The following is a 15,225-nucleotide window of genomic DNA, read 5'->3' as shown; positions in this document are numbered from 1 at the left end:
AGGCTAAAGGGTTAAGGTTAGGGTTAGGGGAAGGGTTAGCTAACAGGCTAAGTAGTTGTAAAGTAGCAAGTAGTTCCAAAGTTGCTAATTACCCAAAATTGTCCGTGAATAGATTCAAACATGCAACCTTCAGGTTGTTAGACATTTGCATTATACGCTCACCTATCCACCCCGACCAACCACCCTACTTTTGTTTTTGTGTTAACCTTCTGTCTTATGAAACCATAACAAACATAGCAAATCATACTAATTCAGGTGTCCTGGATTTACGTTTACTGTGTAACATCTAGTCTTGAGACCAGGCTGTTTCTACAAGCAGTGGTCCAACCAGTTGTTTGGTCCAACACAAATTCTAAAAAAGGCTAAAACGCATTCTTAATGGAGATGATTCATTGAGCTTAATCTGTGCCTGGGAACTGGCACCAAGAGTACATACTTTTGATAATGAAACATCATGACTTGCCAAATATCTGAGATATATTTTTAGTGCCACTTTATATAATTGCTGTGTGCTAAGGGGAATGCTAAAGGGAAATCTGAACTTCTGAACTGTTAATTTCTTACATACAAATCAAGGAGCTCAGTATGCAGGCCAGTCATTGCAGTCAAGCACAGTCAATGCCGAATGATGAAATATGCTCTTTGACTCAAGTCTCTAGCAAGTCTGCTTATTAACTTACACATTTTTGTAGATAAGATCCCAACCAAGGAACTATGGACCTTATGTCTTGCACACACTTGTGGGAATATCTCATTTGTTTTGTTTGACATATTTTGATATGATATTGAATTAGTTGACCAAGTCAGCTCTGGTGAATGTTTCTTTGGCCAGAAACCAAATTCCTTACAAGCCTCAAAGCATAGATTCCTACTAAATTTGGATGAAGGCCCTTATGCTCTGGACCACAGCTTCTCCAAAGAGAGAGATTTATGATGAGATAAATCTAATATGGTATTCCTAGCCTCACACTACACATTTTAACAAGCACATGAGCTTAGAGCTTAATTTTGCACATGTGCAAACAAGTCTTATCATATCCAATGTGGTATAGGAATCTTGAAGGTGAAACCCTTTATTTGAAGTACAGAAGGACTAGTTGCATAATTTAAAATATAATTAAGAAATTCAATGACATACTGCATTATTCTCTGTATACATTGTATATTGTTTATTGTGTGATAATAAAAGGAATGCAGGAATGCATAATCATGTTACTAAAAAAGTAGAGTGCAGAGGCAACTTCAATGCCCACTTACAGTAGCTGTCAGTTGTACTCAAAGACCGACGCATCAAGTTATGACTGGTCGAAATCACACCAGATGTTACAATCAAGCCAATCAGCTTCAGCAACGCTGGTTCCTTGTCGAATGAAACGTGTACGTTGTCGGCGTCATCAGCTCCTACAACGAGTGGAAAGAGGGTGGGGTGACTCAGGAAAATAGCAGCTTTTGAACACCGACCAACCTGAAATCTGAGTTCACTGGTGAGTCAAAAATCTACGGTTGCAATGTGTGATTTTTTGTCAAACTTGTGGAACATGTCTTAGGACATGTATGGCGGGCTGTACACATCAGTATGTTGTTGAATTGTACTCGATGTAATGTGGTTAATACTGTATGTTGGCTACCGGGTTCTGTCAAAGGGGGCTTGTAATTATTGCTAGCTGGCTAGTCCAGTGTACCGTTGTAGTGCTAGCTACCGGTATACATTGATTAGATAGCTAGCTAACTATGTTTGGTTTGAAAGCTAGCCACCTACTAGCTAGGAGGTTTCACTCAGTACTCCACTTTCACTTTGGTCTGTGTGTGTCTTTTTCGCATGTGACATATTGCACATTTGAACCACTTCGCGCGAGAAAGGGGACTTCACTTTGTAGCCAAAGCTCTCTACAACAACGTGGATATCAAAAAACAAGAAAAAGCTTGTAAAAAAGATGTTCAGCTATGAAGTCCTTTGACAAGTCTCAGCCACCAGAGAGAAACTTCCTCATTTGTGAACTGATGTGCTGACTGCTGCTCGGGTTCAACACAACATTGCACAGCATGGCACCACAATGGTACAGTGCAAATCAATACTGTAATTCAGTAGCAGCCAGCAAGGTGTCCAAGACAGCTGATGCCCCTAAGCAGCTGCAAAAAAATGAATATGTTGAGATTTTGTGAGTGAGCCCACTCCCTTGGCTGAGATGCAACCCCACACATGAATGGTCTCAGGATGCTTTACTGTTGGCATGACACAGGACTGATGGTAGCGCTCACCTTGTCTTCTCCGGACAAGCTTTTTTCCGGATGCCCCAACAATCGGAAAGGGGATTCATCAGAGAAAATGACTTTACCCCAGTCCTCAGCAGTCCAATCCCTGTACCTTTTGCAGAATATCAGTCTGTCCCTGATGTTTTTCCTGGAGAGAAGTGGCTTCCTCGCTGCCCTTCTTGACACCAGGCCATCCTCCAAAAGTCTTCGCCTCACTGTGCGTGCAGATGCACTCACACCTGCCTGCTGCCATTCCTGAGCAAGCTCTGCACTGGTGGTGCCCCGATCCCGCAGCTGAATCAACTTTAGGAGACGGTCCTGGCGCTTGCTGGACTTTCTTGGGCGCCCTGAAGCCTTCTTCACAACAATTGATCCTCTCTCCTTGAAGTTCTTGATGATCCGATAAATGGTTGATTTAGGTGCAATCTTACTAGCAGCAATATCCTTGCCTGGGAAGCCCTTTTTGTGCAAAGCAATGATGACGGCATGTGTTTCCTTGCAGATAACCATGGTTAACAGAGGAAGAACGATGATTTCAAGCACCACCCTCCTTTTAAAGCTTCCAGTCTGTTATTCTAACTCAATCAGCATGACAGAGTGATATCCAGCCTTGTCCTCGTCAACACTCTCACCTGTGTTAACGAGAGAATCACTGACATGATGTCAGCTGGTCCTTTTGTGGCAGGGCTGAAATGCAGTGGAAATGTTTTTTTGGGATTAAGTTCATTTTCATGGCAAAGAGGGACTTAATAAATAAATGACGTTTATTTGATTGTTCCCCGAGGTATATAAATTCTGCATGACTGTAACAGTGTGTTTCTGTCATGGAGACTCGGGGCATGCAGGCTTTTGTTCTAGCCCAGCACTAACACCTGAGAGTGTGGCTTGGAGGCGGGCCGGTAATCTGAGGGTTGCTGTTGGAATCATAGCCTATGTCTGACACTGGGAGAATCTTGCGGGATTCACAGGAATCAGACAACTGGCAACCAGAAGTTGCTGGCATCACTATCTTGGGTACAACCTACAACCGTTGTGCCCTAGAGCAAGGCATGTCTTAACTCGATTTAATGGGCCACCAGCCTAAAAAAAAACGGGGGAAATATGCGTTCTGTCTTAACACAATTTCCACCACCATGTAAGTGGTTAATGCTACTTCCGGATGTTGTTTACCGCATTCAGCCAATCAGGTTCTAGCAGTCTGTTGTTTACCCCTGGCTGAACAGTGTACGCAACACCAGGAAGTGGCATTAGCCACTAGCATGGTGGTGGAAAAAGGTGTTTTATTAAGAGTGTATGCATATTTTCCCAGTTTTGTTTTTAGGCAGGCGCACCATTAAATCGAGTTAAGGAGGAAACCGAGTAACCGACGCCTTTGCAACCTGAATGGAGGATGTTTTATGAACGAACCGGTCGCCGGGGGACACGAGTGTATCACCGTCTGGGCAGATTACAGTAGGACGCCAACATGACAAATGAAGGAATAATAGCACCATTAGGCGGAAGTAGGGGTACAGCCTGCCATGTGGTGTGTTAGTGGGGCCAGTGCAGCCCTCTATATATGGCTATGGTTGTGGTAGGTACTGTCTCAGCAAAAGGACAAGTTTCAGTTGAGCTAATTGATCAAGTAGCCTATATACCGGTATTCTGATTCAACTAATCGATTTATTACCAGTAGTTGAATCAAAGTTAGTGCTGGGTTGGAACGGAAGCCAGCATATGCCCAGTAGCTCTCCAGGACCAGGGTTGGTGAGTGGTGACCTTATAGTATGGCTAACAACAAAGGCTTTTGTTCTGCTACACTACACTAGAGCTACTTGTGATTGCAGCATGGCACTTTAGAAGGCAATCCTTTTAAGCCATAGTGCGGAGCGATGAGTGCTTTTTGAGGTCAGTTCAGTTTCGGTTCGATTATATTAAAAAATAATAATAATCAGGTTTTCGGTTTCAATTATTTTTTTAAACATTAAATGCACTATGCATTATGTGGGTTAAATGCTGTAACAACACAGAATAAAACAATTAATACAAGTCCCATGATGTTAGTGACTGCCCATTACTGCTTATCACTTATTAACCATCATTTATTCACATTACTTTTCTGAAATATTTCAGTTCTGCATATTGCATTTGTTTTATTCAATACAACTTCATTAACAATTTAGTAATTTAGCAGACGCTCTTATCCAGAGCGACTTACAGTTAGTGAGTACATATATTTTCAATGACTTTATTATTTTATTGCAAGTCATCTCTATAGAGCTGCCGCCTATGCTGTCTGACAAAAACACTTTTATTAGTTCTTCAAAGTAAATAAGGCATACTTTTATGACTGCTGAATACCAAATATCAAGTACTTAGATAATGTATTTTCAGGGAGAGATACCTCGCGAAGCAACTGTTCTCTATCCCTCTCCATCATGCATCTTCTCTTAGTGTCTGCCCCTCTTAATGTAGCAGGCATAAAATAAACACAGACCGGACAAGTAGGCGTGCAATGGATTATGGTCATTGTAGTTAATTACCACGTTTTCTGCACTAAACTATGTAGAATATTGGCCTGTTGGAAACTACAACTACCTACTACTGATTTATCTCTAAAGAAACGGTGCATTGAGCTCACAGAAAAAAAAGAACAAAATGGAATTTAACTAATTGAACCAACATCAGTCAATTAGTTGTTTTTAAAAACCGAAAATAAATAAATGGGTTAATGCTCAGCACTAGCCATCACTGGAAGAGGGTTTTCAGTGCAACATTAATGAAACTGCTTACCAGTGTGCAAAATAAAAAATAAACTAGAGTTCCAGTTCAGAATTGGTCCCATATGTCCCTGTCACAGATTCACCATTATTCTTCTGCATTTCAACAATAAAATAACAATGTATTATTTTTATGTCAATTAAATCCAACAATCAATATAATTCTCACTAGCCCAAATAATAGAGAGAAGATATAAAACCAAGAAGCACAATAGATGCATCATTTATAATCAAGGCCTGGCATTTAAATATGTCTATAAGTAGTCCAACTATTGCTATTGACTCCGAGGCATGAAATAAACAAAACATTTCGCGTATGAGTGAGAAAGGGGCCCTATGTCCCTTCGTTTCTATTAGTGGAATTCGCCGTCCACTTTCCAAGAAGCCAAGAAGCGCACGGCCACCCCATCAGTCACGTGGTTGGTTAGGGTGCAGTGACGTCACCAGAGACAGATTTGTGAAGAATAAACAGACTAGAGAACGAGCCCGAGGTGCGTCACTTTATATCGCATCGTCCTTTCATAGAGAGAGAGCAGATAATCTGTTCAATATTTTAGAGACCCAATGCCTGGTCCCACCCAAGCACTGTCCCCAAATGGAGAGAATAACAACGACATCATTCCTACGGATGGATCCAACTGCATTCCTTACAGAAAAAATACAGTGCGAGGAGAGCGCGCCTACAGGTAAATCAGTGCAAATGCCGCATTTGGCGTGGTTTCATAGCAAGGCTTTGAGCACAAGGTTGCTGCAAAACCCTGAACATTTGTTTCTCGAGCATTGAATGTTTTCCACGCCACGGTCTAGCTCTATTTCGATTATGTTACAATGTATCAGCTCGTGCCATAGTGCATGTATTGCCTTCTTGGTGACTTGTCATCAAATCCAACATGTACGCGCTGTTTCTTAACCATGGGGTAAATCGTTGTAAGGAGGCCTCTGCAAGTTAACAATTATGCCAAAGCGAAATACTTGACATTTACATTGATAAACAGCACAAATGATGTGGCGAGTTGGAAATAGGACCGTTGTTGAAGAGACTACCCCGTTCGCTTGCTTCATTGTCAAATACACGGTCACTGTCTTGAGTATAACGTTAATGATTGCAAATAGCTGCTAGAATATTCTTGTTGGCCCTACCCTACCTAATCGTGTGTTCTGGGAAAAGGGGCACCGTTACTGTCTTAGCTATTCCTTGTATTATATGACATGGTTTTAAAACCAGTCTGTTCAAATGATAAGCTCTTCTGTCTGGTTCAAGTATAGCCAATGAGCTAACTGGCTAACAAAGCTAGCAGTACATCCGCTTTGTTGACACGAGAACTGCTGTCCTTTTTATCAGTGCGCAATCAATGAAAGAGGATAGTTCGAAACCGAAACTCCAGTCCAAATTTGGTCAATTTGGGTCATTCGAATAAATTACGCGCTTGATGTAATTGTAGCCTAACGTTAGCTGTTACCATAATTCAATCAAATGGAAATGCATTGTCCTTTGTCGTTAACTGGCCAGCCCTCCTTGTTATCTGTGACAGCGGGATGTAAGATCATTAGCTAAGTGTTTGCGTTTGGTATGGTGGAGCGATAGAACACTAGACATTAGTAGGCCCGTTATTATTTCTGATACCCATCTGAGAATATGAAATGCTGCATTAACAACTCCGGTCTTACATTTTGACGTTATGTGCTCCAGCCTCATCATTTAGAATGAAAGAATTCCAAATACCAAAACGGTGAAAAGCGTTATTTTGTTGCACTTTACAATGTTCTTGCATAATGTAGGCTACACTCGTCAAAGACCATGTTTGAAGTTACTGTGATCACTATGGGGATCAACAGTTTCACACATTATACTATTCATGCTATTTGTTTGCAGTGTGAGAGCTTACACCACTTTCATTTCACTTTGCTCCATTGATGTTTCTGAAGATTACATATCAACACTCACAACAGCCAGCTTCATTATGAAGATACGTTTTTAATTTGTTATCCTCATGCAATGTGCTCCTCCTTATCACGTGTAGATTTTGTAGTACAACTATACTCAAACTTCGCTCAAATTCAATACTCTCCTGAATGCCTTTTCCATATCTGTTTGAGCCCTCTCCTGTTATGAGTGTATTTGCGTGTTTAGTGTTGATAGTGTGTATCCATTTCTGCTAAATCAGACATCCTGTATCTTATAATTGCGTTACTAACATGTTATTACATTACTGGACATAACATGGGATATGTGTGGCTTAATTTCGTACACTATCTAGTAGCTGTGGTTATAGGCCTAGGTTTAGTGGCTTGCTGTCGAATCAGTGAGTTTACCCCTTGATGGTTTGTATTGTTGTTGTCTGCATTGCTTAATCTTTGCTACTGCATCTCTCTATGTTTAATGGTAGTAGTTGAAAATTATATGGGGGGTTTTATCTGTTGGTCAACAATTGTGTGTACAGAATGTTGGCTAACCATTATGTAAAAGGAATAAAAATGTTTTCCCTTATTTTGAGATGGTGATGTTTTGGAGAAAGTTAATTGTAACTGTCTGAGATATGCCTTCCTGTCTTTTGCAGTTGGGGGATGGCGGTCAACGTATATTCTACCTCAATAACCCAGGAGACTATGAGCAGGCATGACATCACTGCCTGGGTTAACGATCTTCTCGGTCTGAACTACACTAAAGTGGAGCAGCTCTCCTCAGGTAAGAAGAATTACCCTGTTAATGTGCTGCAAACTGTTCTTCCTCCCAGAGCCAAGGACCTCAGGATATAGGCCTAGCATAGGAAGGGAGATTCAGGATGATACTATAGGTATTGGAAGAGAGAGAGAGATGGCCATACTTTTCCTCTCTGATACGCACAACATCTGCTAATAACCCTGTAATAGATATAGTAGCATGTATAATCAAAGAAACCTGGTGTAACCCCAACCTTGCTCCTAACCTAACCTTGCTCTGACAGAGAAGACGGACTGTGCTATTAATAAAACTAGTTTGCGCACTTGCTGTGTCTACCATGCCATGGCTGCCCCAAGTAATCCAATCTCTCTTGAACCACACACAGTCCAATTGCACACGTGGTCCTCTGTAGCTCAATTGGTAGAGCATGGCGCTTGTAACGCCAGGGTAGTGGGTTCGATTCCCGGGACCACCCATACGTAAAAATGTATGCACGCGTGACTGTAAGTCGCTTTGGATAAAAGCGTCTGCTAAATGGCATATTATTATTATTTATTATTGCAAGGTGTGCTAATGGTACTAACTTGAGGTTAAAGCTGCTTATCAGTTCCATGGTCTCTAGTCTGTCTCTTTTAATTGAGAGGATGTGTTGTGCACAGGTTTGCTAATGGCAGTACCATGAAACACTTCCATGAAGCATATACCTGAAAAATATCATTAGTTTGCACTTGTATCAGAAGAGAAACAAGCAGTAATTTTTGTGTCACACATCTTCATTCCTTTCTAGGAGCGGCCTACTGCCAGTTCATGGATTTGCTATTCCCTGGCTGCGTCCATCTTAAGAAGGTTAAGTTTCAGGCTAAATTCGAGCATGAGTACATTCACAACTTCAAGCTGCTGCAGGCCTCCTTCAAGAGAATGAATGTGGACAAGGTGAGAAGATGAGGCTGAGTAGTGTCCTGATGGGACCTACCGTAGCTACTAATGGCAGTTCACCATTAGATAGGGCTTTAGTTGAATTGGCAAGCCTACGCTATATTCGATAGAACACACACACACACAACTTTCCTACATTGTTTTATTCTCATTTTTCATGTCACGTGAAGTGCAGATTATTAAACAATTACCCCAATAATTTTTTCTTGATAATTTATTTCCTCTTCTCCTCTCTAAAGATTATTCCTGTGGAAAAGCTTGTGAAAGCCAGATTTCAGGACAACCTTGACTTCATCCAGTGGTTTAAGAGGTTCTTTGACGCCAACTATGACGGTAAAGATTACGACCCACTTCAGGCCAGACAGGGTCAGGATGCCATCCCCCCACCTGACCCCGGTGAGCAGATCTTCAACCTGCCAAAAAAGTCCCAACACCACGCAGCCAGCTCCCCCACTGCAGGTAAGACCAGCTACCTGAGGGGTATAATACAAAGCAGGATCAATGACTTAGCCGGATAACTTTCCTAAATATTAGGAAATAACGGTTTATTTAAAAAAAAAAATATGCGCTTGAAATTAGCTTTGTTCTAATTGACTCAACCAAAAACACATACATTTAGCTTTCTTAATGAACCAGAACATTTGTTGTTAATTCTGGTTGTTTATCAAAGTTAGCTGGCTAACTCATTGATCCTGTTTTGTAGGATACCCATCTGGACAGCAGACATTGTTTATGTAGATTAGGAAACTGACTGAGGGTGTTTTCACGTATAGGTGTCTTTTAAAGTGAACTCTGGGGTAAAGAAAAATGCTAAAGAACTATGTTATTTTTGTATTCACACTGCCCTTGCCTTTGAATAAGGACTCAACTCCTTTGCCAGTTCACTGGTCCGAGTCCTCTTCCCATTCACATTGCTATGTTTATTAAGGAACCAAGATCTTTTTCCAACATTTACTCAATGTACTTATTAGGGTTTTTACAAAGTGCATGACAAGCCTTTCTATCAGATAATGTTATTGGACACCTAGATATACTTTTTGGAAGCTAATAGATTGCATTTAGTTAAAAGATGGGACATATAATTATAATTTGAAGATTTTAACATGTAAATATTATTGGTAACAGAATAAATAGCAGAAGAATACTGCAGATTAAATAACACTGTAATTGAAAATTGTACACCCAATGTAGGCCACTGGCCCTTTAAGAGCTAGTGTTGATTTTATGGTTAGTGCTATCCGGGATCTTTGGGACATCCCTACCCTAAATCCTTTCCTTAACCCTTAACTATTTTAAATGTCAACTTCCATGGGGTAATGTCAGAGTTGGGACGTCCCAAGGATTCCGGATAGCACGTATCTTGATTTTGTACCCAATGTTGTGATTCTCACCAAATATGTTGTCTTCTCATATTATTCAAACCCCACAATCGAATAAACAGCGTATGAAGCTTTCTTAGCCTATAGATCACATATGGCAAACAAATAATCTGAACATCGTGTCAGAACTCTCGAGATGGTCTCAGTTCGGTTCGCTTCAGGGGCTCTTTTGAGGGGTCTGATTACCTTTGGAGTGTTCACACTGAACAAACAATTAAGCAAACCGCATTGAGTTCACAAAAATTGTCTGAAAGGGACCAAGTGTGAACACCCTGACATGACCAGATAGGTTAGAAAATGTAAACAATCTTTGTGTTCAGGAGCCACCAGGGCGAGTGCAACAACCCCGAAACAAAACCCCTGCAGCCCCCATCCATCCTCCAGACCCTCTTCAGCTAAAAGAATCCCAGTTGCAACTCCAACGACAACTCCGGCCAAAGGAGAGCGGGAACTAGAAGCACAGGTCACAGTGCTCAACGACCAGGTATAAAGTCACTACTACAGCATAATTACAACTTAATATATGTAAGTTACTACAACAGCGTCATTACAACTTAATATATCGAAGTTGGACTCACTGGTAAGATTCGTAAGAAGGATGTGTATGTATTGTTTTTGGCAAAACCAAAATAACAAGTAATTACAAACTGCCTTGAATGATAATTCCATAATCCTGATTTTACAAGGATTAGATTACTGTTAAACCCTAAACATGAAAATGATCCAAGTAATAAGCAGTTGAGGATCAGAGGAACAGCGGCGTATTACAGCTATATTTTTAAGACGGTGACTGTCCAACTTTGTGACCATCTTGTATTTTATTGACAATGGGAAAATCATTAATACTGCACATCATTATACAAAACAGTTTCCACACAGTATTGCACAGACAATTGTGGTGTGTGAAGTAAAACAAATAGATTATAGGAATATCAATTTGTCTGTGCAATACTAATACTACTTTGCCTCATTTTGTGTACAGGTGAACACATTAAAACTTGCACTTGAGGGGGTGGAGAAGGAGAGGGACTTTTACTTTGGAAAGCTGCGTGATGTTGAGGTGCTGGCACAGGAACAGGGTCAGGAGAGCGCCCAGTTCGTGGAGCGACTAATGGAGATTCTGTACTCTGCAGACGAACAGGTCAGTCGGCTGTTATTGTTTGGCTCTTCATTGATTTGATCATTCATAGGAATTTCCCAGAGGCGATTGTGTGTGGGTTGCTGTTGTGCAACATTTGTTTAAGATTCTAGAAGGTTGGTACTGGATTGGATAGCAAATGTTTTGCTAATTGTTCAAGGACCTCATTTTCTTTGTAATCACAGGCCTTTGTTTGCTAAATGGCTTATTATTATTATTATTATTGATCGTTTAATTGATTTAGGTTGCTGGTGCTGAAAAGACCTATGGTGGCTGTGGCCCTGACATTTTGCTATGACCGCTTGTGTCCCCTCAGGAAGGTGCAGGAGAGGTGGATGGAGAGGATGTGGATCCAGGGGTCCATGAAGAGGATGCTCCTGATGATCAGCAGGATGAGTACTGACTGCCATCACTCCATGTCCTTGTCCCTGGCCACGGCCCCGTCCCCACCACAACACCATGCCCTTTTGTTTTGTGAGAATTTTGTTACAGGTTTTATTTTTTGGTTTATTTTTCATTTAAAAAAAATGTCCCTCATGGTTTGTTTATTTTTTGTTCTCCTGAAGACTGAGCACATGAAGCAACCTCATGCAAAGAAACACGACCCTCGTTTTCTTTTTTAGATATTCCTCTGCCGTTCTGCATTCTGTGTGTTATTGTGACTGTTGTGAAATGCTGTGGGCAGGTGGCTGTTATTACATACCGCCACATGCAGACAAGCTCAGAACATCACAGAAGTTTCCAAGGACAGTGACAAAGGGTGAAAAAAAGAAGTCATCCAAAATTCTAGATGTGACGAAATGTTGTAGTATGGAGTGGACAGATAGTGTTTTTATCTGTCAGCATGTGTAACGTATGTTGCCAGCTTCGGTCGGTCCCATGATCCATCCATTATGTACGTTGTTTCAAAGTTATTGTTTATCTTTTACATTTTTACATATCAACCATATTAATCATGAGAATGCAATAAGAAAACACCCCGAAGGGCCCATAGTATCTCATATTTAACCTTCCTCCATATGTTGCACTGATATTTGACTCTGGAATGGACAATATGTCCATAGACTCACAATTCACACAATTACAAATTAATTACAAAAACAATAATTTGGAAAAGACTTGATATTGCCTCTATATGAAGTGAGGCAGTACAGTCCATGAGAATCATGAATTAAAAGTAGTGAGTTAGTCACATACTTGTCAAAATTGGTCTATCTTAATAAATTCAAAGAATTCTGATAAATTAATCAGTGTACTCAAAAATGCCTAATTTGCACCAGATTTGGTGCTTCAGTGACATAAACAAGGTTGATTCATTATGGCTTCATCATAAGGGAAGGGAGCTAATTTTAGTGTAGACTAGTATGACCACAATGAACATTATTTTCAACTTTAGTTTTAACAGCAACTAGCCACCTTCGTATTCAATGGAAGTCAGGTATATTTCAGATGTTTTCATATGATTTTTGAACCACATGTCTTAGGGAAAGTTGTGAGTCAGTTCACTGAGTAATTTGACATACTATATTCCAAGTACGTACATTGTATACCTTTTTTTAATGTTGCATTTGTTCTTATTGAACTCGGCAGTGCACCATAATGCTTAAGTCATATATTGTGTAAATGAAAAGGAATGTAAACATGTGCTGTCAATAATTATAAATGGTTTTTTTCTTCTGACTTCCCACTCATTATGCATTCCCCAAAACGTGTTGCATGTATGCATTTTATTTGTGAATAACTTGACCTGCTTTTTACATATTTAATAATACAATTAAAATAAACTAGGTTAAGTGAGATGTGTTTTTGTATGTTTAACATGCGTTTTGAAAGCTGTTGATTTGGATGGATTTACTGTAATAAAACCTTTCACATTTTCAGTCAAATTGAGTGTTTCATTATACATTTACATTTACATTTTAGTCATTTAGCAGACGCTCTTATCCAGAGCGACTTACAGGAGCAATTAGGGTTAAGTGCCTTGCTCAAGGGCACATTTACGTCATTTAGCAGACGCTCTTATCCAGAGCGACTTACAAATTGGTGCATTCACCCTATAGCCAGTGGGATAACCACTTTCCAATATATATATAATTTTTTTTTTTTTTTTTGGGGGGGGTAGAAGGATTACTTTATCATATCCCAGGTATTCCTTAAAGAGGTGGGGTTTCAAATGTCTCCGGAAGGTGGTGAGTGACTCCGCTGTCCTGGCGTCGTGAGGGAGCTTGTTCCACCATTGGGGTGCCAGAGCAGCGAACAGTTTTGACTGGGCTGAGCGGGAACTATGCTTCCGCAGAGGAAGGGGAGCCAGCAGGCCAGAGTTGGATGAACGCAATGCCCTCGTTTGGGTGTAGGGACTGATCAGAGCCTGAAGGTACGGAGGTGCCGTTCCCCTCACTGCTCCATAGGCAAGCACCATGGTCTTGTAACGGATGCGAGCTTCAACTGGAAGCCAGTGGAGTGTGCGGAGGAGGGGGGTGAGCCCAGCCAACAGCGAGTTGCAGTAATCCAGACGGGAGATGACAAGTGCCTGGATTAGGACCTGTGCCGCTTCCTGTGTAAGGCAGGGTCGTACTCTCCGAATGTTGTAGAGCATGAACCTGCAGGATCGGGTCACCGCCTTGATGTTAGCGGAGAACGACAGGGTGTTGTCCAGGGTCACGCCAAGGCTCTTCGCACTCTGGGAGGAGGACACAACGGAGTTGTCAACCGTGATGGCGAGATCATGGAACGGGCAGTCCTTCCCCGGGAGGAAGAGCAGCTCCGTCTTGCCAGGGTTCAGCTTGAGGTGGTGATCCGTCATCCATACTGATATGTCTGCCAGACATGCAGAGATGCGATTCGCCACCTGGTTATCAGAAGGGGGCGAATCTTCAATCTTCAATATTATTCACTGCAACAGTTGAGAAATTTTTTAAGGAATGAAAACTGTTAATTTAGATTTGGCAGTGCAGTGGTCAATGAAGAGTTATTGATGCCCAAAACAGGCTCTGCCTATTGTTTGATGTGTGTTTACTGAAGGAACCGACTCCATTTGGGTTTGCTTTGCACCAAAAGAGTACACTTTGTCTAGTGCTTCTGTTCCTATTGTATTGCAGTAAAAGTAGGGCACTGTAAAGTTAACTGAAGTCATTAAAATGACATTTCCTCAATGAATCCTCTAACATTTGTCAGTTTATAACCAAGTTATCTGCTGCAAACTCAGAGTCCTGACAAGTGGTAGATTATAGGTAAATAGCAAGAGGCTATTTACCTACTAAGTAATTCAACATCAATAAATCAACAAATAAGAGTTTTTCAGAGTCAAACTGCTGCCAGCATTTTCTACTTAATGAATGGAAGGACTGTACTACAAGCAAATGACTGGAGTACAAGGTGCGTCACAAACCTATAGTACTACTTTTCCCAGAAGCCTTAATACTTGTTTGTCACTAGTTACCACAAACACAATAAGTCAATATCTATATCATAAAAATTAATGAACACAAAAATGTGCTTTTTGGTCTTCATTCAAGGTTAGGCATAAGGTTAGCAGTCTGTTTAAGGTTAGGTTTAAAATCAGATTTTAAAAAGAGAAATTGGATAATTACCAGGGTTTATGACTTCATGGCTGTGGGACCACAGACAGAAGGGGTAACTCAGACAAGTCACAGGGGCTATAAAACTGATGCATCCGTTTAGAACGTTTTTTCACCACCAAACGTGGTAACGAGAGGAAGTCTGCGAATTATCTCATCGATGAAACATCTGATCTCAATAAATGTCTCTGTTCAGAGCACAGTGCACTAAGTTTTATAGACTTGACGCTTTGCCAAAGTAAAAAAAAAAAAAGTGTTGTTTAGAAGGAGCGCAAGGTCGAATTGAGTTTACACACCCGCGCACTTCACGGGGGAGGCGTTCCCTAACGGAAATTTGCAAATATACGCTACAACGCGCCAATAGGCTCTCGCTAACTTGCCTTTCTTGTTCTGCCCACTATGCTTCATTTGCTCCCACTGTAAACGACACAGATTAACTATCTTGGGTTAGTTATAAATATCTTTGATGGGACCTTAGAACATTTAACCCCTTCCTGAAAGCGGTGCACCAAGAAGAAAC

The 15,225-nt window shown here is 40.9% G+C and overlaps 1 protein-coding gene across 2 annotated transcripts; it reads left to right on the top strand.

Moving 5' to 3' along the window:
- Window positions 1-1,404: 1,404 nt before the first annotated feature.
- LOC121535341 (microtubule-associated protein RP/EB family member 2) lies at window positions 1,405-13,007 on the top strand. Of its 2 annotated transcripts, none has more exons than XM_041842317.1 (7): window positions 1,405-1,484; window positions 7,571-7,698; window positions 8,462-8,607; window positions 8,850-9,069; window positions 10,310-10,473; window positions 10,972-11,130; window positions 11,444-13,007. In XM_041842317.1, the coding sequence occupies exons 2-7, from the start codon at window positions 7,578-7,580 to the stop codon at window positions 11,528-11,530; spliced, it is 897 nt and encodes a 298-aa protein (XP_041698251.1). In that variant the 5' UTR covers window positions 1,405-1,484; window positions 7,571-7,577; the 3' UTR covers window positions 11,531-13,007. The 2 variants fall into 2 exon arrangements, with proteins under 2 accessions (XP_041698251.1, XP_041698250.1); XM_041842316.2 differs by lacking the exon at window positions 1,405-1,484 and adding an exon at window positions 5,442-5,698.
- The last annotated feature ends 2,218 nt before the right edge of the window (window positions 13,008-15,225 follow it).

This window comes from Coregonus clupeaformis, chromosome 21 (genome assembly GCF_020615455.1).
Source record: "Coregonus clupeaformis isolate EN_2021a chromosome 21, ASM2061545v1, whole genome shotgun sequence".
NCBI lineage: Eukaryota > Metazoa > Chordata > Actinopteri > Salmoniformes > Salmonidae > Coregonus > Coregonus clupeaformis.
The sequence above is the reverse complement of the archived record's forward strand: the minus strand, read 5'-3'. Positions and strand labels throughout refer to the sequence as shown.